Source organism: Opisthocomus hoazin, chromosome 8, assembly GCF_030867145.1.
Source record: "Opisthocomus hoazin isolate bOpiHoa1 chromosome 8, bOpiHoa1.hap1, whole genome shotgun sequence".
Taxonomy (NCBI): domain Eukaryota; kingdom Metazoa; phylum Chordata; class Aves; order Opisthocomiformes; family Opisthocomidae; genus Opisthocomus; species Opisthocomus hoazin.
Window position 1 is genome coordinate 3,056,477 of NC_134421.1, and position 21,460 is coordinate 3,077,936.

Consider the following 21,460-nt stretch of genomic DNA (forward strand, 5'->3'; position numbering starts at 1 on the left):
TTCTGGTCTTATTTTGAGCTGTGTGAATGAAATATGCATAGCCCTAGTTGCCCAGTGACTGACGGGAGTTGTAGCAGAATTTGGAGCAAGTGTTATTCATGAAGTTCATGTTGTTGTTAAAAATTTATACATCAGATCATTTTTTAGCTGTGATAATACGCAGTTTCTTCATTTAGATTGTTACAGATCTTCAGTGCTATATTAAATATTTATATTAAATTAGAAGTCCAGGAAGCAACAGAAAAGGGGGTCTGAAACCTGTTGAAATGGTTTCCTCTTTGGTCCCTGAGAATGTCTCCCAGCGAGTGTTGTTCATGTGAGATTACCTTGGACAGACACTGTGAAAATAGTTTGCTGTTGTATTGGGATTAATAATTCTCTCTTATCATTTGGAGTTTTTATCCTTTATTTCGGAGAAAATAAGAAAGAAGTTTGTACCTTTCCATGCAGTTGCCTTCCCTTCCCCTTGGATTTTTAGATTGAAACCTGTAGGTTTGTGGGTTTTTTTAATCTCTTCCATTGCAAAGATGATCACTGTACTGTTGCAAGTGATGGCACATATGTTTCTGAAATAGTCTTTGGAGATATTCCTCAGCCATGTGCTCTTTGTAGGGATTTAGTTTGAATTATGTTCTGTGATAGAGGCCCAAAGAGAGGGAGAGCACGAAGTTGTGAAAACTAATGTACTCTTTTGCCTTAGAATAACGTAATGAGATGCTGCTTTGAGTTATATAGAAAGCAGGTGTCTGACTGAACTGGATAGTTATTTTGCAGCACCCGAAGTCTTCCTGTCCCCCACGTACTACCACTTTGGGAAACTGAAGCAAAATTGTTCATTTTCAGTGCTTCTCAAAAACCAGAAGAGACTGTGTTGATATTCATGTATCGGACTTTAGGACTACAACTTTTGTTCATTAGTTTAAGGAAGGCAGGTTCTGGACGAGGAAACTCTTTTGTAACTTTTTTTATTTTTTCTCCACAGGTTGATCTCTACGTTTGCTTATTCTGTGGCAGAGGAAATAACGAGGACAAACTGCTACTGTGTGATGGATGTGATGACAGCTATCACACTTTTTGCTTGATTCCCCCTTTACCTGATGTACCCAAGGGTGACTGGAGGTGTCCGAAGTGTGTTGCCGAGGTACAGTTCAAGAGCTCCTCAAGCTTTGTATGTATGCTTGTGTTCCTAGGAAGATCAAAAGAAGAGCAGTTCAGCCTAGTGCCATTCCATCTGGAAAGAAGCCACAGTTCTGTTTGCAGTATTGTCAAGATGAGATGTGAATCTGCAGCTGCTCTTGGTTGATGAGCCATAAGGAGAGAGAAATGTTCCTTCTAGAGCTTGGGCATAGCGTTTGTTTATTATACAGCCAGGTGACAGATAAAACTGTGGCCTTTGTCTGAGAAGACCTGAAACTCAATTTGATGAGCTGGTAGTGGGAAATTAGGGTGAGAAGTAAGGTTGTGATAGGTGGTTCAGCATTAACAATGAGGCATTTTGGAAACTGTGAAGTAATCACAGTATGCGATTTGGGCGTAACGGGGAGTTTGATTATTGGGAAGTCATTATGGCATTGTTCGGAATAGCCTGTAGCAGAAAGTGAAAGAACTAATGTAAAAACTTGTAGCTATTTTAGATTTGGTTTAGACTGAAAAAAGGCATGGTTGAGACTCTGAAAGTGGAAGCTAGTTGAATTTTGTTGTTCAAAAAAGAGGAGCTGCCACGTTCCAAGACTTGACTGATAAACAGCCTGAAGGCGGCAAACATCATTTGATTGGCTTGGTATTTGTCATCAGAAAACAAATTTCACAAGCTCGGGAAATTGGTAGATGTGGGATTCAGAGGAAGAAAGCTCACTATTTTTAAATCTGTAATTTTGTGACTGGCTTTAACTTTTTTAGAGCATGTTTTTTGCAAAAGGGGCACACACACACATGTATATGCCCATTTCCCCCCACGCTTCCTGGCTGTGGGCTTCTGCTTTGGGGTGCTGTGTGAAGAGTTGTGCAGCTGCACAACGTGGCGGATCAGCTTGCTGCTCTCTAACCTTTCACCAAGAGAGATTAGGTTGTCAGATGAACTCAGGCAAATGCGGTTGAGAGAAAGGTGGAAATTCATCGTTACAGGCAAGGTGCAACTAACCCTTTGGGCTGCTGCTCGCAGAGTGGATTGAGCTGCTTGTTTATTATTCCCTTAAGAGAGAGCGATAAAGGAGTGTTAGGAAACTACAGCAATCCAATGTGGAGGTAAGTTAGAGAAAGTAATAGTAAATAGAGTGGCTGCAGTGGATTGAAAATGTGGAAACTCACAAGAAATTTCAGTACTAGTACTAATATTAAAAACAGACATACGTAGTTCCCAAGGGAAGAATATGTATGCAGAGACAGAATCAGGAAAGTTAAGGTGCCAAATACATTGTAACTAGCAAATGATACAGAAAGTACTTGAAAAGTTCCGGAAATACGTTGAAAGTAAGAGGAAGAAGGGGGAAAAAACGTGTCTATATTGTGTAAAGGAGAGCAAACAAATAACAACAGAAAGATGTTTGAAATGCTCAGTAGCGCTTTTTGCCTCAGTTTCTCCTTTAAATGTTAATTGTGCAGATGCTTAATGTAATGTTAGCAGCAGAGTGCTGGAGCACAAGCTAGGAAGAACAGGGTAAGGGCTCTTTATAGATATTCAGGTCAACATTTTTTGACAGTGTTTGCATGTTGTAGATTCTCTGTTGCAGGTTCCATTTAAGAACTACTTTGATAAAGGTTTGCTGTAGTCTAAGGAAGAAAAAGAAACTAGAAAAAAAACCCGAGAAAAAGAAACTACTCTTTCTCTTGAAAAAAAAGAAACTACTGATCTCTTGAAGTGCTTTCCAGTCCTGTGTCTTTATGACTGAACAGCTGACTATCAGATAGCTCTGTGTCATGTTTGTGTAAATACATGCCTTGTGTATGTATAAACATTGTCAGATACAAAGGGGCTGAAAAGGATGCTGTAGAAATGGGTGGGGAGAGTAACTGAAATGTGAACTAGTATTTTTTGCGCTTTTGAGGTGAGTGGAGGTAGAACAGTGGAAGACTTGAAGGCTTTCTGTCAGATGGACCATGTCTGTTGTTAGCTGTGTTGCGCTGTTTTCATTTCCTTCTTCCTCTTTCCCTCTGTATGCTTTCACGGTGCCAAATCCATTGATTTGCAGGGTTTCTTCCTGTGCTGTTGTTCTGCTTGAATCCAGTGTGTCTAAGAAATGTCTTACGACTCTCTAAGCATCTTGTGCACTGTCTTCCTCTGTGGCTGGCAGCAGTAGATGAGGAAACTTAGTTTTGGACAAGAAAGCAGAAGCATTGAAGTTTACTGTGTTAGATTAGCTTCTGTGCAATTAATTTGGTTCTGTTTCCATTGTGGTAGGACTTTCTCAGCTGAGAAAAGCACTCAGAACTGATAGCTAATTGTGTTTGGTAAGGTCTCAGTTGGACACTAGGGTGTTTTTTTTTTTTTGCTAAAAATGTAACTGTGTCATAATCTGCTGCAGGGAACAACATTTTTATGTTCTGTCTCCTAGGAATGCAACAAACCCCGTGAGGCTTTTGGATTTGAACAAGCTGTCAGGGAATATACTCTCCAGAGCTTTGGTGAAATGGCTGATAACTTCAAGTCTGATTATTTCAACATGCCAGTCCACGTGAGTTTCATTTTTTGTTGTGATTCCTTGTAGGGGAGAAAGAGAAGAGGTTTCAGCTGATCCTGGATTTTTCCCGAGGCATCTTAGCTTTGTTTAAAGAGGAGCCGTAAGCTTCAAACATGTAAACAAATTGTTTAGCTTTCTGGCATCTGGTTTCATTTCGACTTCATTTCACCCGTTTCCTCTGGTGGATAGATAGCTTTATTGCTTGTAAGTGTGTACCTTATTGGTCATACTCTAGTGATGTTCTTGCCCTTTTTTGATTAATTGAGCCAAGTATCTGGTTCTTGTTTGGCAAAGGGGTCTTTCTCCTGCCCTTCCTATGGCTTTTGTCTTTGTTTAGTTTGTGCAGAGGATAAATCGTTTTCCTCCTTGTTACAGTCTTTTCTCGTAGACAAGTCAATAGACTGAGTCTGTCTGATAATGAGGGTTTTTTTTGTTCTGCATCTCAGCAGCGTTTTTAAAACTAGCATTTTTGCTTTGGCACGCTTCCGCCATTCCACTGTCCTGTAGACTGCATGCAGCACCAAGCTCCTTCTCCTCTCAGGGTGCTTTGGTAATTTATGGGCATTCTTGCTAAAGCTTCTACCTTTTAAGGACTCCATTTTATGATACAACTTTGGGACACTAAGCAAAGCAAGGAACAAAGCTTATTTTACAAATAAACTTCATAAATCAATGCATATAAATAAGAGTTGTAATAAGCTATGTGATGACTGCACTCTTGAACACAATTCATTATCTGAATTTCCTTACTGTTACTCGGAAGTTCTGGTTGTTATCCTCTGAAATAGTTTGGAATTTACATGCTGTTTATTCTGTTTGCTGCTTGGCTTCTGCTGGTTGTCTCCTCCTCCCTTTCTTTTTAGCTGTAATTCTGGTAACCCCATCTTCTTTTTTGCTCATTTTTGCCCTTATGTGGCATCTTATTTCTGTTACACTGCATCCACTACTAAGGAATGCAGACCGAACCGTATAACTTTGAAGAGGTAGAGGGGAGAGAGGGAGTGGCACTGGTGTTTGAAAATTCATGGGGGATTAGTAATGATTTATTGTTTTGAATGATAACTTTTATGACGGGTCTTACCTGCACATACCGTAATATCTTTTCCGCTTCCAGATGGTTCCCACTGAGCTGGTAGAAAAAGAATTCTGGCGATTGGTGAGCAGCATAGAGGAAGACGTCATTGTGGAATATGGGGCTGATATCTCATCCAAGGACTTTGGAAGTGGCTTCCCGGTGAAGGATGGCCGACGAAAGCTGATGCCAGAGGAGGAGGTGAGGAACAGGATATGCAAACCGACCCCATCCTTTGCTCTGCGTAAGATTGCACACTAAGAAATTAGGTCAGAAATCAGCATGGATTTTTTTAATGAAGAAATTACTGAAGGTTTTTGCATGCGCTTAACATTCCTTCTGAGCAGAGCATTAATCTGATATTTTAGGTTCTTGTACGGATCTGGTTGCTGATAGTTAAGCTGCTTTTCAGGATTTGTCACACCTGTTTTGTGTCACTTAATCTTAGCAGGCAAAGATGTGCTAGTTGTTACAGTATGCCTGAGTATGAGGAGTCTGAGAAGATTTTTTTATTTCTTGTTCCGAACCTTTTCATTGTAGGGTTAGCTACAGAAGCATGATTCTAACTTCCTTAGGCAGTTCATAATAGGTAAAACAAACTATCTGGATTTAGCTTGTTTCCCTGACTGTGCATACTGTAAGAATGAAAAGAGGTCGATAGAGCATCCTATTGTAGAAAATTTTATAAAGAACATGAGGTAAGTATATTACCTATTTTCCCTTAGACAAGACTGTAGCGTATCAATTTTCTGGCTGCTTATACGTTTAAATTCAAATGAAATGAAAGTAAAGGTGTGGTTTCGTGATTACACGGCCACAAATCAATTTATACTGCTCATTGGAAGAGGTAATCCTGCTCACTATTGTCTTCCACCCATACTTGCACCTTCCTGCCTGTAGCTTTGTTGCCTGTGCAGTGATTGTGCAGCTGCTTAGTGGGTCAGAACTGCTTGTTGAGCTATTTTTATGAAACTAGCAATTTAAAAAAATATTTTCTAGCCAAATCACTCAGGTCATCTGACTCGCTGCATTGTCTTTAAGATGTCAGAGCAAAGCAAACAGCAGGAATGTGTGGCTGAGCTGAGGGTGTGACCAGTCCTTTCAGCAACTATGGGATATGCCGAAAGTGACTGTGAGTCTATGCTAACAGCTTTTTTAAGGTGGAAAGTAGACTAATATTGAAGCACAGGAGTGAGCTTCTAAGGTAGTCTGTTTGGATTCTCATTTTTTGTACGAATTGTATTTGAAAGTAAAGGTGGGATTGTTGAACTGGTGATGCTGTATTCTCAGAAAGGAGTGTGTAGGAATTTCTTCTCTTGGGAAAACTTTCTAAAGTAATACCTAAAGAAGATCGAGATAAATTGCAGTGCAGTAAAGCAGGTCTTAAAGCTGAAATAATAACGTAAGATTCACTGCATTGTTTACAATCTGAAGTTACCCAGTTTTATTGAAGACTGCTATGTTTTGTTCTTCTGCTAGTGCTGCTGGTATTCTGTTCCACCAGAAAAGCGTGAAACCTATGAACTTGGTGGGAAAAAAAATCAAAGCCTAAGTATGTAAGCCTTGATCCAAAGAAAATGGGCTATGTATGTTGAAATACTAGGACTGATCTTAAATCTTAGTCTAGTTGATTGCTGACTGAGGTGTTTAAGGAATTATTTCCAAGTTTTGATGCATCGTTGTTGCAGAACGTTATCCACTGTGTACTGTAGAAATGGATAGGCTGATCACTTCCTCTGTACTTTCTTTTCTGGAGTTGATATCCTCATGTTCTTCTGATTTGTTCAGAATTTCCTCCTCTTTTTTGGCAGGATTATGCGCTTTCTGGTTGGAACTTGAATAATATGCCAATTCTAGAACAATCAGTCCTTGCTCACATCAATGCAGATATCTCTGGCATGAAGGTACCTTGGCTGTACGTAGGGATGTGCTTCTCCTCGTTTTGCTGGCATATTGAAGATCACTGGAGCTATTCCATCAACTACCTGCACTGGTATGGGCTCTCCTTTGTGCATCTACCTTACACTGCCCTGTTTGCCATGAGTAAATTTGTAGTTCTACTTGAAAATGCCTGTGCATACTGATGGCATTTTTAATAAAAAGCTAGTGTGATGGGTGGTCCGTGTTCTTAACTGAAACTGGTGAAAAGAGAATACAGATATTGTTTTAAGCACTTCACTGTTTTTCATTAACTGATTAAATATTCTTGTGTTACCAAAAATCCAGTGTCACTGTAAAGTCATGCTTTACAGGCTTACATGTTTTGTAAGAAAGGTTCTGGTTTAAGAACTGAGTTGCAATTCACTGGTTCACTGCTTTATGATCTAAAGTTGGTATGCCCCTGTGCTGGAAACGGAGGCTGCTGCCTGCTGGCTTACACAGGCGTCAGAGCTGACAGTTCAGCTGTAGATCTGTGTATATGCAGGAATACCTCTGTTCAAGAGAAATGTGAAAGAAATTCTGACTTTCAGAACAATCATAGAAGTGTTCTCATGTTCAGCTTTTGTGTTTGAAAAGGAGGATTGTGACAGATTGTTTGCACTGCAGTCTTCCCAGTTCATCAGGCTCAGTCACAGTGGGTGGAGCAGCCACAGCTGCTGTGGGCAGCACCCTTGCAGAATAGAAAGTCTGTTGGATGCCTGGTAAGGAGGAGTTGATAGCCTTCAGTCTGGGGTTGCACATTTCTGGAGAAGCATGTTTGCTAGTAAGATCTGGTCGACAGGCTCAGGAGGGGGACTCGTGTTGTTTATAGAGTTCAGTTATTGTCCGCAGCATGCTGTTAACTACCTAGATCAGTACAGGAGGGTTTTGTGTCAGCTGGTGCATTCCAGCAGCCCAGATGCAGAGCAGGAGTTATTTACTCTGAGGTTTACCAGCAGGTGTCACTGAAGCCTGTAGGAACCACAGAAAATGCTGCGCTGTGCCTCATCTAGCTTGTGGGAGTTGGTGACAAGTATATTAATGCAGTTAAATAGTGGTATTTAAAAGGTTTCAGATACTTCAGTAGACTGCTGCTTGTACTTAATAAGATTAAAAAATAAACCTCAGCACTATAGATACTAGATCATTACAGTTTATTTTGGTGAAGACAGGACTGGAAGGACTGGAATAATATGGTTCACAAGTAATTTTCTGTCTAGTTTTGGTCTTGTTAATATCTTTCTCATACTTAACTAATTCATGTTATTAGGCATTTTTCATCTTCGAAGTCCAGTGGGCCACTGGTTTTCAGTAGTTGGTTATGTATGGTAGAAGGGTTGCTTACATTTCATTGTGCTGTCTGGTGTTTTATTCTTTCCACTTCTGCTTAGCTGGTATACGCTTCCATTGGTTTCAGGAACAGAACTTCTCCAAGCCTAATTAAGTGAGTGGAGGAGTACCAAGATCTCTTTTCTCTTAAACGTTAGCTGTGACAGCCAAAGTTTTGTTTGTTAAACTTACTTGCTTCTTCCTAAAGGAAAATAATTGCCAATTTTATCCCTTTAGAGCATGGTAAATTACAATTATCTTCCAGGTTAGGCTTGTCACGGCAAATCTGCTGTCAGGTATGTGGAGAATGGTGTCGTAGTGTAATTGATTTTTCAGATTAGAATGATACATCCTGAAGACAACGGTTGTTGATTAAAGACTTTTCTTGTCTATATGCGAAATATTTGTCTTGTGTGGACATCGGTGCTAGATTTGAGGTGTACTTCACGGTTGGGTGGCACCGTTACTTTCCTTGAAGTAATGTTTTTATTACTGTGTTTGTGTTCTGTTAGGGGAGAGCCGAAGACATGGTACGGCGTGCCCTCTCATGCAGCAGAGCAGTTAGAGGATGTGATGAAGGAACTGGCTCCCGAGCTGTTCGAATCCCAGCCTGATCTTCTGCATCAGCTGGTCACTATCATGAACCCCAATGTGCTGATGGAGCATGGTGTACCAGTGAGTAGCACATGAGCGTTTTTTACAGAAGTACTCTTATGCGCTCTCTTTTTTTGCTCTCTTTTTTTTCATTCTGTGCCAGATTTGTGTGACAGTTTTTATGGTGGACATTTACATATTTAATTAATTAGTTATGGGGTGTTTTTAAAGCGATTTTCTAGAATCTTCCTTAGAATCACCATGAAATTTAAATTATCTTATATCAGAAGTGCGTGTGCCAAGCTGCTTACATAAAGTATCTCGTACAAGTGAACATTGTGTTACATTTAATTTTTAATTTAAAAAAAAACCCACCCTGCCATAGCAGCAAGTTTGTCTGTGAAATGCTTTTAATATCTTTTGACAGTAAAATACTTGTCTTATGTTCAGTAGAAATCTCAGCGTTACAGAATGCTTTTGTGACCAAACATAATTGACTGCAGATCTTTAAGCAGCAGTCACTATCATTTGCTTTTGTCTCAGGATAAATTGCTTCCCTGGCAAATACCCCAACAAAGCAAACCATAAACTGTTTCCAGAAGCTTTTGCACTTTGTAGTGTGATGGATTAAATGATGATAGAGAAACATCCCTTTTGAGATTGATAAAGAGAATTTTCAACTGTTGGCTTATATATTCAGCTCTTTTGAGTAAGACTGTAAATTGAGGATTCACTTTAAGAAGACAGTACCAATCCTTACGACTTTTGGGGTAGCTACGTTGCCTGTGGTGTTCTATGGGTAAAGAAAGTGCTGTTCAAATGTTTTGCAATTAAGTGTCTTAAAATATGAAGCTTGCAACAGTGTTTTTTTTCCTTTATCCTTACTTGTATTAGGTATACAGAACCAATCAGTGTGCTGGCGAGTTTGTGGTGACCTTTCCTCGTGCCTATCATTCTGGATTTAACCAGGGATATAACTTTGCTGAAGCTGTGAACTTCTGCACTGCTGACTGGGTCTGTTCTTTTGTATATGTTTGCTATGTCTCTGCTAAGTGACCTTTGCAAAGACTGTGCTAGTAACTTAATTATCTGAGGAATAGTCTTTTAAGTTGTGTAGTATATTTTATATTTGTAGTTTCTGGTACAACAGTTAGACTGATTCGCGTTTGCATTACACAAAATAGTTTTGATGAGCACATAAGCAGCTTCAAATTGAAACTTTGGCACGTGGTCTTGCTTTTGAAGTATTGATCTAAGCAAAAAGTGACATCTCACAGTACCTTTAGTTAGTATTTCTGTGATGCCCCTTTCTGAATTTGATACAAATTAGTATACTGTCTTGAACAGCTGTTGTCATTTGAATGTTGGAGGTAGGCATAGAACAGTCTTTGTTCTCCTTTTCTGACAAGTCATTGCACCTTTCAATCATATTAGTGCTTGTTCTGATAGCCATGCCACACCAGAGCATAGCTTATGTGGATTCTTTGGTAAGTTGTCAAAAGTGTGTCTTGTGCCTGTGTAGGGTTTACAGTTGGAAGTTACGGTCTCATCTGTAGTTTATCTATCTCTAACTTCTGTTTTGTTACCTTCAGATAGGAATTTTAGTCCTTAATCAGAGAATTTTACTCATTCATCAGAAAAAAATGTTTACAGGATTGACAGTGTGTCAGTGTTGTTCTTTTCTCCTTCACTCATGATGTAATCTGTATATAACCTCTATGAAAACCTGCTAAACTCAGCTGTGTGGAATTTCCTTTGCTTATGGAAAATGTAACCTGAAATCTGTGTAGGAAATTGATCTAGTGTTTTGTATTTTTTGCTTTAAGAGGCACAAAATGGGTGATACCAATTTTGGTTAACTCTAGACGTCTTGTGTTAAATGTCTGTGTCCAAGCATAGTAATATCTAGGGAGCAGTGCATTCACCGTAGTGTAGACCAGGTGACTTATTTTTGGTGCCAGTTTCTTTCCGAAAGTAAAAAGAGCTTAGGACAACTCTTAAACTTGTGTCTGAAAGTTAGGTGCTTAAGGTTATGGTAGGTGCCTGCCCCAACATGGATGTCCTCATCGGTGACACAATTTAAGGCTGTTATAATTGGCTCTGTCCCGTAACGTGCAACTCCCCTAGTCTCAACCTTTTCACAGTTTTTGTCAAAGGCAGGCGAGGGGGGCTAAATCATCTTGGAACATCTTTTCCCAGAATGATAGATGTTGGTTTTTTGTAGCTTCCCATTGGACGTCAGTGTGTGAGTCATTACCGAAGGCTGGGACGTCATTGTGTCTTCTCCCATGAGGAGCTAATCTTCAAGATGGCTGCAGATCCAGAGTGCTTGGATGTTGGACTGGCTGCCATGGTCTGCAAGGAGATGACTCTAATGATAGAGGAAGAGACACGGTTAAGGGAGTCTGTTGTACAGATGGTAAGTAGTAGGACAACTCTTACTTTGCTTGCAAAAGAACTCTTGCTTCCCCTTCCCCCTGCCTGGATTAGTTTTTAGCAAATGTCTGATTTTTTTTGTTAGGGAGTGTTGATGTCTGAAGAAGAGGTGTTTGAACTGGTTCCAGATGATGAGCGTCAGTGCACAGCTTGCAGAACCACGTGCTTCTTGTCAGCTCTGACATGTTCCTGTAATCCTGAGCGTCTGGTGTGCTTATACCATCCATCTGATTTATGTCCATGTCCCATGCAGAATAAGTGTCTAAGGTACACAGGATTTTTTTTTTTCCTCACTTTTCTTCCATATCCAGTAGTTTGCTGGAGACCAGCGACCAAATACAACATTTGGCCACACTTCTCTCTCTCCCTTTATTTAAGGAGTATTTTTATCCTCTCTGCTGGTTTCTTGCTTCCGAGGCAGCACATATTATACATGTTCTGTCTTTCTGGCCTTGTTGTAGCTGGAGAAACTCAGCAATATCCTAGCTTTTGTGTGGGCCTTAATACTCTTTCTGTATTTTCCTTCTGTATCTCCAGGTACCGGTACCCGCTAGAAGACCTTCCTTCTTTGCTGTACGGAGTGAAAGTTAGAGCACAGTCTTATGACACTTGGGTCAGTAGAGTTACAGAGGCTCTGTCTGCCAATCTCAACCACAAGAAAGGTCAGACTTCTATTGTTCATAATAGGATGTCCTGAAACTCCTACATTTGTTCTGTGTTCTCATTTAATGAGAAACATCGTGTGTTGTTTAGTTAAAAAAAGAAATGAGCTAATCTGAGAGCGTAATTCAACTCATCACTGTGCATTTCAAATTGAACTAGCCTGTTGGAACCTTGATCGAAGGCCTTTGAAGCAGTCTAAAGTCTCTTTTGATTTTGTGTACCAATTATTTACATACTGTTATTACAGATGTGATCGAGCTAAGAGTGATGTTGGAGGATGCTGAAGACAGGAAATATCCAGAGAATGATCTTTTCCGCAGGCTCAGAGATGCTGTGAAAGAAGCAGAGACCTGTGCTTCAGTAGCACAGCTGCTACTGAGCAAAAAGCAAAAACACAGGTAGGTAAGGTGTTTTTTTCAACAGTTTCCATCTGGTTGTTTTCTTACTTGATTGGACCTGGAAATATAAGAACCCTGAGGTCTCACTGCCTGCTGACTTCTTTCAGTGTTCCCTGCCCTTAGTGCTGTGACTCATGGAGAGGTTGGGGAGGCAAATACAGTGACACAAAGGGCCAAAAAAGCAGATTTAGTTGGAACGTGTTCAACATACTGTTTTCAGCTGACTTGTGTACCGAAATGTGAAATCCTTCGGAGAAGTTGTGTGTTTGATTGCTGATCAGGTATCTCTATGAACGTGTGGCAGAGTTGTAGGGAAAGACAGCTAGATGAAAAAAATGTAATTGAAGTAAGTCTTGACATTAGTGTTTGTATTTTAGGTAGCATAGCTAAGTACATAGCTTAAAGCTATGGAAAGAAAATCTGTTAAAACATTGGATTGCAAAGAAAAAGGCTTGATAAGTAGGAAATACCAGTTATGATTGGTGAGGCAAGCGCAGTTGTATCTTCTGGTACAGCATTTCTCAAAAATATTTATAATTTTGCCAGCTGTTCTCAAGTTGCAGAATGTGTAGTGTTGCTGGTGGAGTTACGGGAAGATGCGAAGGAAATCTGTCTTGCCAGCGTTGACTGGAACAAAAGAGTCTTGGGGAGCAGAGCAGTGCAGAGAGCAAAAGCAGTCTATAGTCTGAGCCAGTCTTTTACTTCTTGGGAAGGACCGTGTGTGGCTGAAAAGTAGAGGCTTGCCTCAGTGACTCCTGGCAGTTTCGACTCCCTTAGTTCTCTGCGGGGCCTGCCTTGCCTGTGGCAGCCTCAGTGCTACTCTGTCCCCTGGCCCTAGCTCAGCAGTCTGCTGGATGTGTCCCCTGGCTCTGCTGCCATGAGCCGCCTTCAGCAGCCTGCTTCCTTCTCCCCGTGCATTCTGTGAGTGAAAATCAGTAGAAAAGAATTTGATCAGGTGACCTCAGTTCTTGTGCCAGCAGATAGCTTGTGTTTCCTCTGAGTAGAAGGTTTGGCTTTGTAGCTGGTTGGCTTTTTGCTTGTGTAGTGTTTTTATATAACTTCAGACTTTTCAAGTGAGGGAGTAAAAAGTAAATACCTTGTTAATTGTAATACCCAGCTTTGCACAGAACATAATGCCTGTTGTAATTGCTTGAATTTGAACAATGAAATATTAAAGTTACACTACAGATACAAGTATAATACCTGATGTAACTGGAAAGCTATTATAAAATAGAGAGGAATTTTTTCTGTATTTGAAGGGGAAAGAGGGCTCTCCTGTTTGGTTTTTACTGCTTGTAGGATACCGCTACCACAGAGGTATGGTCACTTGGAACTCTGGTCTGGGTGATGGAAGCAATGCTACAGGGGTAGCATTGCCCTGTTCCTAGTGAAGTTTAATGGTTTTGGTAGCTCCCAGCTGTTCCAGGTCTGTTGCTGCTTCCTCCTCCTCCTGCTGTTGGAGTGTGTCAGCCTTCTCTCCACAGACTTGCCTTCAGTTAATTATTTGGTGGATTTCCCAAAAACACAAGGGGTGGAAAGATTTCAGTGGTGTGTCTGATCTAAAGCTGAAAGGAATTCCATGGGGCAAAGAAAAGGACTTCTACAGAAGTCTGAGGGCTGTTGTATGCTAAATAGCAATGTTGCAGAATTGAGGTTTGAGAAAGATTTTGAAAACTGGTTGATGAGCAGTGTTAGGAAATTTAAATATAGAGGTCACGTTCAGCTACTTCTTTAGCATTTATGTTCATATTTAACACATAATCCTTTTGAGAAGGATCACATTTACACGAAGGGTAAGGTTATTGAAAAAACAAATTAAAAATGGGTGCTCAAACAGAACAATTTGGCAGGGATTAAAGCAGCAATACCCTCACGGTCAAATGTAGTAGAAGAAAATCTATCCCTTATGCATCTGATTATGTATAAATGTGAAAAATAAGTAACGCGTAGCTGTGAAGATGTGTCCAGTATTGCGATCCCGTATCTCTCCCTGCTGTTGCAAGCGGTGAGTTTCCATATGCAGGGATAGCTGTATCTTCCTGTGCAGCATCTCGTGCTGTGGCGGTCCGTGGTGGGAGCAGGGGCAGAATGCCAGGGCCGTGTTTTGGAGAGCATGCCCTCTCGGAGCGCCGCACCCCCTGCACTGCCCCACGGGAGCATTGGAGGCACAGAATCACAGAATAGTAGGGGTTGGAAGGGACCTCTGTGGGTCATCTAGTCCAACCCCCCTGCCGAAGCAGGGTCACCTACAGTAGGCTGCACAGACCTACAGTAGGCTGCACAGCAGGTCCAGTGCAGCCACCACTCCTCACTGCCTGTCGCAGCCAGTCAAAGCCTCGGAGTTTTACATAGGGTGTAATGATATGTGATCGTTAATCTAAGTTTTACATAGGGTGTAATGATATGTGATCGTTAATCTAAGTTTTACATAGGGTGTAATTATATGTGATCGTTAATCTAAGTTTTACATAGGGTGTAATTATATGTGATCGTTAATCTAAGTTTTACATAGGGTGTAACTTTATGTGATCGTTAATCTAAACTTTACTTTTGCAATTACATTTAAGCCCATAGGTTGAAAGATTGAATTTTGTTTTTCTTCAATGTTTCTGTAGTAATAAAACGTAGCTTCATTAGCAGGGAACAGCTCTTCAGTGTTTAAAATCTGTCCTGCTTGTGAAGTTGTGGTGCCTTTCGGTGATACGCATACCAGGTGTTGCTTTTGTGCAGTGTGTCACTTCTACGCCTTCCGCTGCATTCAGCAGGCTTGTGACACTTGCTGTGAGTGATATTTAATGGAAATGCCTTTGCAGAACGTGTCCTACTCAGCAGCAGTCTTTTCTGGTTGCGAGGCCAGTTTCAACAGTTCTCTGGCTACTAAAGCGAGCGCTCTAGAAAGTGAGACTTCTTTTTAGAGCTTGTTGCTGTTACATACCTGAGACTTTTTGTCAGTGCCTGTCATGGCAGTCAACTTCCTGAGCTGCCTAAAGCAAGCTTTCTGGGGCTGTATTCTTTTAGCTGTTTGGAACAAACCCAATCTGAACGTCATCTAGCTGTTCCTACCTCTGAAAAGCAGGGTACATTCTCCTGAAGGTGCTTACAGGAATTACCTTGAATTTAGATTTCAAGATTTTGGAATTGTTGTGGAGTTTGGTTTTTGGAGTTGTCAAGTGATGGGATTTTTTTTTTGTAACTTCTCAGTAATCTTGAGAGCTGTCTGTCACTGGGAGTGAATCCAGGGATCATCAACTTCTCTCTCACGTAACACTGTTTATTTTTGTCCATTCATACAGCAGACAGAGCCAAGATAGTGGAAGAACACGGACCAAGCTAACTATGGAGGAGCTTAAAGCATTTGTACAGCAGTTGTTTAGCCTGCCCTGTGTTATCAGCCAGGCCCGACAAGTAAAGGTAAGTTTGCATCTGCTCCTCGGATATATTGTAAGTGTTGTGCTTTCTTCTTTGTTGTGGGTTGTTTGTTTGTTTGTTTTTAGACAGATAATATTGCCTGATGCAAAGGATGCAAGGCTTTTCGTTTTTTTAAGAATCAGTCCTGCACTGGCGTAGTTCTATGTTTCTGAATCAGTTGCTCTTATTTCAGCATCTGTAATGCTATCTGTAGTGGTGGAATTTCCAGTTAAATCCTACCCTTTGTGTGTTTTGGTGGAAACTTCGGAAGGTTGTATTGGTGTGCTGCTTTAGGGGAGAAGGAAAGCAGGACCACATTGACAGTTGTTCAGTAATACTTCTCAGCCCTGCTTTCCAGGTTACATCCCCCTTAATCTGTATGCATAGCCTGCATTTCTTCTACTCCATATATATCTTTGCACCTGCCGTTGAAGGAATCTAGACTAATAAGTAATCCAGATCATACTGATTCCCCTGGCTGCTATTATCATTTATCACTCTGGCAGTCTGTATCATAGCAAGTATTTTCAGCAGTAATCTTAATTTGTTTCTGTGACACTGATGATAAAATGTGTAAAAGTGTTTCGCCTACTAACCAACTTCTGGAAAACTCCTTCAAGAAACACCCTTAATAAATAAATATTTTTCACCTTGAGGAATGGTTCTTGAGATGTATATTAACCATTTATTAACCCACATATTCTCTGTTGGTACAGTTTTAAGAAGAATATTCTATAGTACTAGATTGAGGTCCTAAAATTCCAAATGTTACTCTATGCAGCTACCCCTACATAACCAAACATATAATAGTTAGTCTTGTTTGAGAAAGCCTTTCCTGTAAGTGTTTCCTAGTGTGGGTTATGTCCTCCTTCATTCAAGAATTCTGTATTATATTTTCCATGGTAGTTCATTGTTGATATCATGGAGAGACTTTATATTGGACTTTCTTCTTGTCTTTGCTATTGGCATGTTGTTGCTATAAACAGGTACCTTCAGAAAATTATAGGACTCCAGGATACAGATTTTCCAGGCCTGTTGACTCTAATCTTTATCCTTCCAAGACGTTCTTTAATGTTCTTCCCAGCAGCTAATAGAGTGGAAAGCATATTATCATCCTCACTTGATAAGAACGTTTTACTACACTTCTCTCCAAATAAAAGCCAGAAATATTTACTAATATTTATTCAATAAATTTGATCATAATCTGGTAATAGACCTATAAGGTTGTTCTCAGAGGAGTTCTTTGTTTCTAGTGTGTTTAAAACCTACCTCTAATTAAGACATAATTTGTAGATGACAGAGCTGAGGGCGTACAATTAATTCTTAACAGTTTTAATGTGTATTTTTGTCTAAACATTTTCACCCAGCTAGTCTCTCTCTTCCCCGCCCCTGCAGCCTTAGGAGACTGGTTTTGTTGAAGTAGTCTGCATGTGTATGTTCGTGAAGCTTCAGTGTAATCACTAACCAATAAAATAAATACTGTCATTTTACTGGTTACTAACCATAGTCTCTTAGTTTCTGAATGAAGTCAGATAATGATCATTTATGCCTAAGCACTCACTAACTTTCAGCATGGCATTTGAATGAAATTATCCGTTGTAATGAATTGCAAAATAATTGTCATGTTGGATGATGAGTATTTTCTAACACAAAAGGCATTATAATTATTAAACTGTAATAATTTACTGTTGTCACTGTGAAGCATTCAGCATATGTTCCCTAAATCAAAATCCTTACAATGTGGATCTTGTTCGTTCTCATAAATGCCTTCTGCTTTCCAGACAGCCATGAAAAGCAGCAACAGAAAAAAAGGGCAGTAAGCTAAGGGTTAGGAAATGCAGGTTTTGCTCCTCATTGCTCATCAACTTGCTGTCAGAAATACCTGTTTTTCTGTAAGAGACTCAGGAGTGAATCAATTGAGTATACTGGTTGAATGTCCTTGAATGAATCTCCTGCAGAGCTTCTTTCGTGTCTGTTGCTGTCTTTGATTTTTTTCATTGCAGTGCCAAAACATGAGGATGGAGGACAACTGCAGCAATGCAGTTGGATTTCTGTGAAATTTTCTCCTTCCTTTAGAGGGTTTTGCATTTTTATTTCCTTTTTGAGATAAAACCCAGGTGTGTTGAAGCAGTGGGCCTGCTTTAGGAAATAGTTACTTAAAACCTGACCCTTGTTTTTTTAATGATCTTTTGGTGTTTGTGTCCTTGTACAACTCTAGTTTGTTCTTTTTCCTCAGCATGTTGTGTTCTGTTGTGTATTACCATCATTACTGTAATGCCCCGACACTAGATTGGAAGGACAAGCTTCTCAGAGGTCCCCTTTTCCCACACTGTTTTAAAATTAACATTGACTGGGCAGTGCTTAATACTCTGTTTTGTTGGGAGCTGTAGTTAGTTGCAGTTGTACTACTTTAGGTGAAGAGTTTCATCCACCTAGTACGCATAGTGTATGAAACGTTTGGCCAGGTGTGTTTAGATGGTTTATTACTTAATATGTGTCAGACAACGGCTTGTGACCAACTAGCTGGCAGTGTGTTGCAGAAGCTGTGACTGGTTGTGTGATGGTCATGTACAAATTCACAGCTGGCTGATCCCTCAGTCAGCTTTCCCTTTTGATTCTGTGGGTGTGTTTTCCTAATTGATTTCTTCTGTGTGTTACTTCAGAACCTGCTTGATGATGTGGAAGAATTCCATGAGCGTGCTCAAGAAGCTATGATGGATGAGATCCCAGACTCTTCCAAGCTGCAGGAGTTGATAGACATGGGCTCTGGCCTTTACGTAGAGCTTCCTGAACTGCCAAGGCTGAAGCAAGAACTGCAGCAGGCACGGTGGCTGGATGAGGTGAGGTCCACCCTCTTGGATCCCCAGAGGGTCACCCTAGATGTGATGAAGAAGCTGATTGACTCAGGTGTGGGCTTGGCACCACACCATGCTGTAGAGAAAGCCATGGCTGAGCTGCAGGAGCTGCTTACAGTCTCGGAGAGGTGGGAGGAGAAGGCCAAGGTCTGCCTGCAGGCCAGGTGAGTATTCCTTTGCAAACTGTTCTTACAGGTTACACTTCTGAGATTCTCAGCCTCTTTTGAGGAGTGTGGTGAAAAGTAGGAGCTTTGAAGCTGTAGTGTGTGTTTTTACCTCTCAGTGGTTTGATTGCTGAAGAGTTGAATTTGAGGTTTGATTTGCAGAAGAGTTGATTCCCTATCATGTTGCACAGTGGCAGGAGGCTGTAAGTTGGCATTGTCCTTGCTGTTCATCCCCATCAACAAAAAACACTGAGTGTGCTACACAAGACAGCTTCCTCGATGTTAAGGAGTTCTGATGCTGTGCCTTTTTGAACTTGCATTTCTTGCCCATCCTGTTATTCGGTAGCCAGTAGAGCCCTCCAAGAATAGAGCCATGGTATCCTAGGCTGCAGTGTAGTGATGAAGTTGCATCACCAGCCTGACAAATTTATGGCTTTAGTTGACTGGCATTGTGAGAGAAGGCTGGAATTGGGTTTTTCTTACTCTAGACCACGCCAAAGTATGATGGCTCTGGAGGGCATCGTGAATGAAGCAAAGAACATCCCTGCTTACCTGCCCAATGTGCTGGCACTGAAAGAAGCCCTGCAGCGGGCTAGAGACTGGACAGCCAAAGTGGAGGCCATTCAGGTAGGGGTTACAGCAGGGACTGCAATCTTCTGCTGGCATCCTTTTATTTAGACACGTTCTTTATTCCTAGCCCCTCTACCCACAAAGGTCATCTGAAGGGAAGCCTTGCTGTAACTGTTAAATGTGCTTACTGTAGCTCGTGTGCTGGAGTTTCTTTTTTCTTTTTTTATTTTGTGCTGCTGTTTCCCCATTGGCTATCCAATTTCTATTTCCCTTCCTTTTATGCATTTCATGAGGGATATAAAAACTGGAAAATTCGTTATGATAAAAGTGTAACTTTGAAAGGTTATTTGGTATTGAAACTGTTGTCCATACTGTCACTGGAAATACTTAGCTGCAGCAGATGATGTTCTACACAGGTCTTCGGTTTTGAGCTGGCTATGGAAATGTTTGTGTTTTCTCCGCATAATGGTGTAAGATTTAATGGCACTGACGGCCAAAATTTTCTACCCAAAGTAGATGAAGTTAGGACATCGTTAGGTCCGTAGCCTTTTCTTCAATTGCTCTACTCACATAACTTGATCCAAAAGGGACATGGCTTCTGTGATATTTCTAGGTGTTGATCTCTGGACTGCAACTGCTGTTCTTCTCTCAGGTATTTGTTGGGGACGGCAGCGAGAATCGCAACTGATTTCTCATCAGCCCCTGTACAAGTCTCAGATATAGTAACTTGCGGCTAAGCAGACAGCATTTAAGACAACCATCTAGAAATAGAGTTTTTTGTCTTACTCCCCAAGCCAGCTGGCCATGGCAGAACGACCATTAAAATAAAAACTGTGTGAGATAGTTTTTAAAAATACCAATAAGATTGAAACATTGCCCTCCTTTCCTTTCCTATGGAACTATATTACTCAGTGACAAAATAGCGTATGGCTTCAAATTAAGCTGGCCACTGATACAATGGTGGAATTGTTGGCTTAGAAAAATGTCTTTTACCCCAGAATGGGAGCAATTACGCCTACCTGGAGCAACTGGAGAGCTTGTCTGCCAAAGGCCGCCCAATACCGGTGCGTCTTGATGCCCTGCCACAGCTGGAGTCGCAGGTAGCTGCAGCACGTGCCTGGAGAGAGCGCACAGGAAGGACCTTCCTGAAGAAGAACTCCAGCTACAGTCTGTTACAGGTGAGCAACAGACACTTGTGTGTCAGCCTTCGGAAGCTGCTCTGGGTGGCCCGCTGCAGGCTGGAGGGAACAGTTGGTTCAGTTACAGTTGATGACAGCTCCTTTTGATAATGGAATATGACAACGAACTTTCTTGGGTAAAAAGAATGAAAAAAGCAAAAAGTCCCTGTTTGGTTAGTCTTGTTTTATGTATAGACAGCCTCAGCTGTTACTTTTGAAGAAACAGATTTAAACTCTCCTTTTTGGGAGGGAAAGAAAAGGATATTTTTTTTCTTGTTGGTTTTTTTTTTTTGTGTAGGTGTAGAAATGTAGGGCTGAAATGAACGTAGAAGTGGTCTGTAATTAATGGATGTTTACCTGGTTCCACTGCTTAAATTCTAAGAAAATAGATTAGATAAATTTTTCTTACAGTTAAACATCTTATAAAATAAGTCAGCCACTGTTTATTTCACTGCAATGAATGTAGTCATTGTCTTTAACCAAAGTCATTCGTGTGTTTGAAGATTTATATCTGCTTGACAATCTTTTCTAGCGAAAACAATTCCAGTTCCTTCAGCGCTTTCTTGCAGGCTGTATTTTTCATACCTGTTGTTGCTGTTCTCTGAGGTTTGTCGTCACTTTTAGTGTGATGTCCAAAACCAGACAGAATCCTCTCACGGTGGCTTCCCTAGTGCCATGTGAAGTGCAATAATTGCATCTTCTGTCTCAGAGGGGATACTGTTGAATGCTTCCCAAAGGGATCTGCCGCTGTTGCAACAACATCGCACTGACTTCTATTCAGTTTGTGGTGCACGCTAGGTTGGGATGTTTTTCTCTGTGATTTTCTGCCTAACTAGTTATTTAATATGTTCTGGTTTGGATTGACTGTTTTCCTAAATGTATCGATTTGAACTTTCCTATATCGAATTTAATTTTCTAGATTTTATATTAGAGTATGCCTTCCAACTAATCAAGATTACTTAGAATTGAATCCTTGTCCTTATAAGTTTTTTTTGCAGCCTGTCGTGTTTGATATTAAAAGGCTTATAGCATATTTTTTTAGTTCAGTTTCAACTGCCAAATTGCTGATGTAAATATGAAATCATGGCAGGTCCTTGCAATTGGTGAAGGTGCTTAAAGTGAATGCTAAACTACTGATGTCTAACTGCATACAGTATTTCAGTTAGCTGTGTGTATGATAGCTTAATCCTGCACCT

General features: G+C 40.7%; 1 protein-coding gene across 1 annotated transcript in view; it reads left to right on the forward strand.

The window, feature by feature from the left end:
• The window catches only part of KDM5A (lysine demethylase 5A), a 51,669-nt gene that overhangs the window by 14,297 nt on the left and 15,912 nt on the right, over window positions 1-21,460 (forward strand). The window contains exons 8-21 of the mRNA XM_075427998.1: window positions 983-1,141; window positions 3,552-3,671; window positions 4,792-4,950; window positions 6,561-6,742; window positions 8,511-8,673; window positions 9,487-9,606; window positions 10,817-11,011; window positions 11,114-11,295; window positions 11,566-11,690; window positions 11,939-12,089; window positions 15,383-15,500; window positions 18,161-18,516; window positions 19,005-19,143; window positions 20,085-20,264. Of these exons, the coding sequence (XP_075284113.1) occupies window positions 983-1,141; window positions 3,552-3,671; window positions 4,792-4,950; window positions 6,561-6,742; window positions 8,511-8,673; window positions 9,487-9,606; window positions 10,817-11,011; window positions 11,114-11,295; window positions 11,566-11,690; window positions 11,939-12,089; window positions 15,383-15,500; window positions 18,161-18,516; window positions 19,005-19,143; window positions 20,085-20,264 (2,349 nt within the window). The remainder of the gene's footprint in view (window positions 1-982; window positions 1,142-3,551; window positions 3,672-4,791; window positions 4,951-6,560; window positions 6,743-8,510; window positions 8,674-9,486; window positions 9,607-10,816; window positions 11,012-11,113; window positions 11,296-11,565; window positions 11,691-11,938; window positions 12,090-15,382; window positions 15,501-18,160; window positions 18,517-19,004; window positions 19,144-20,084; window positions 20,265-21,460) is intronic.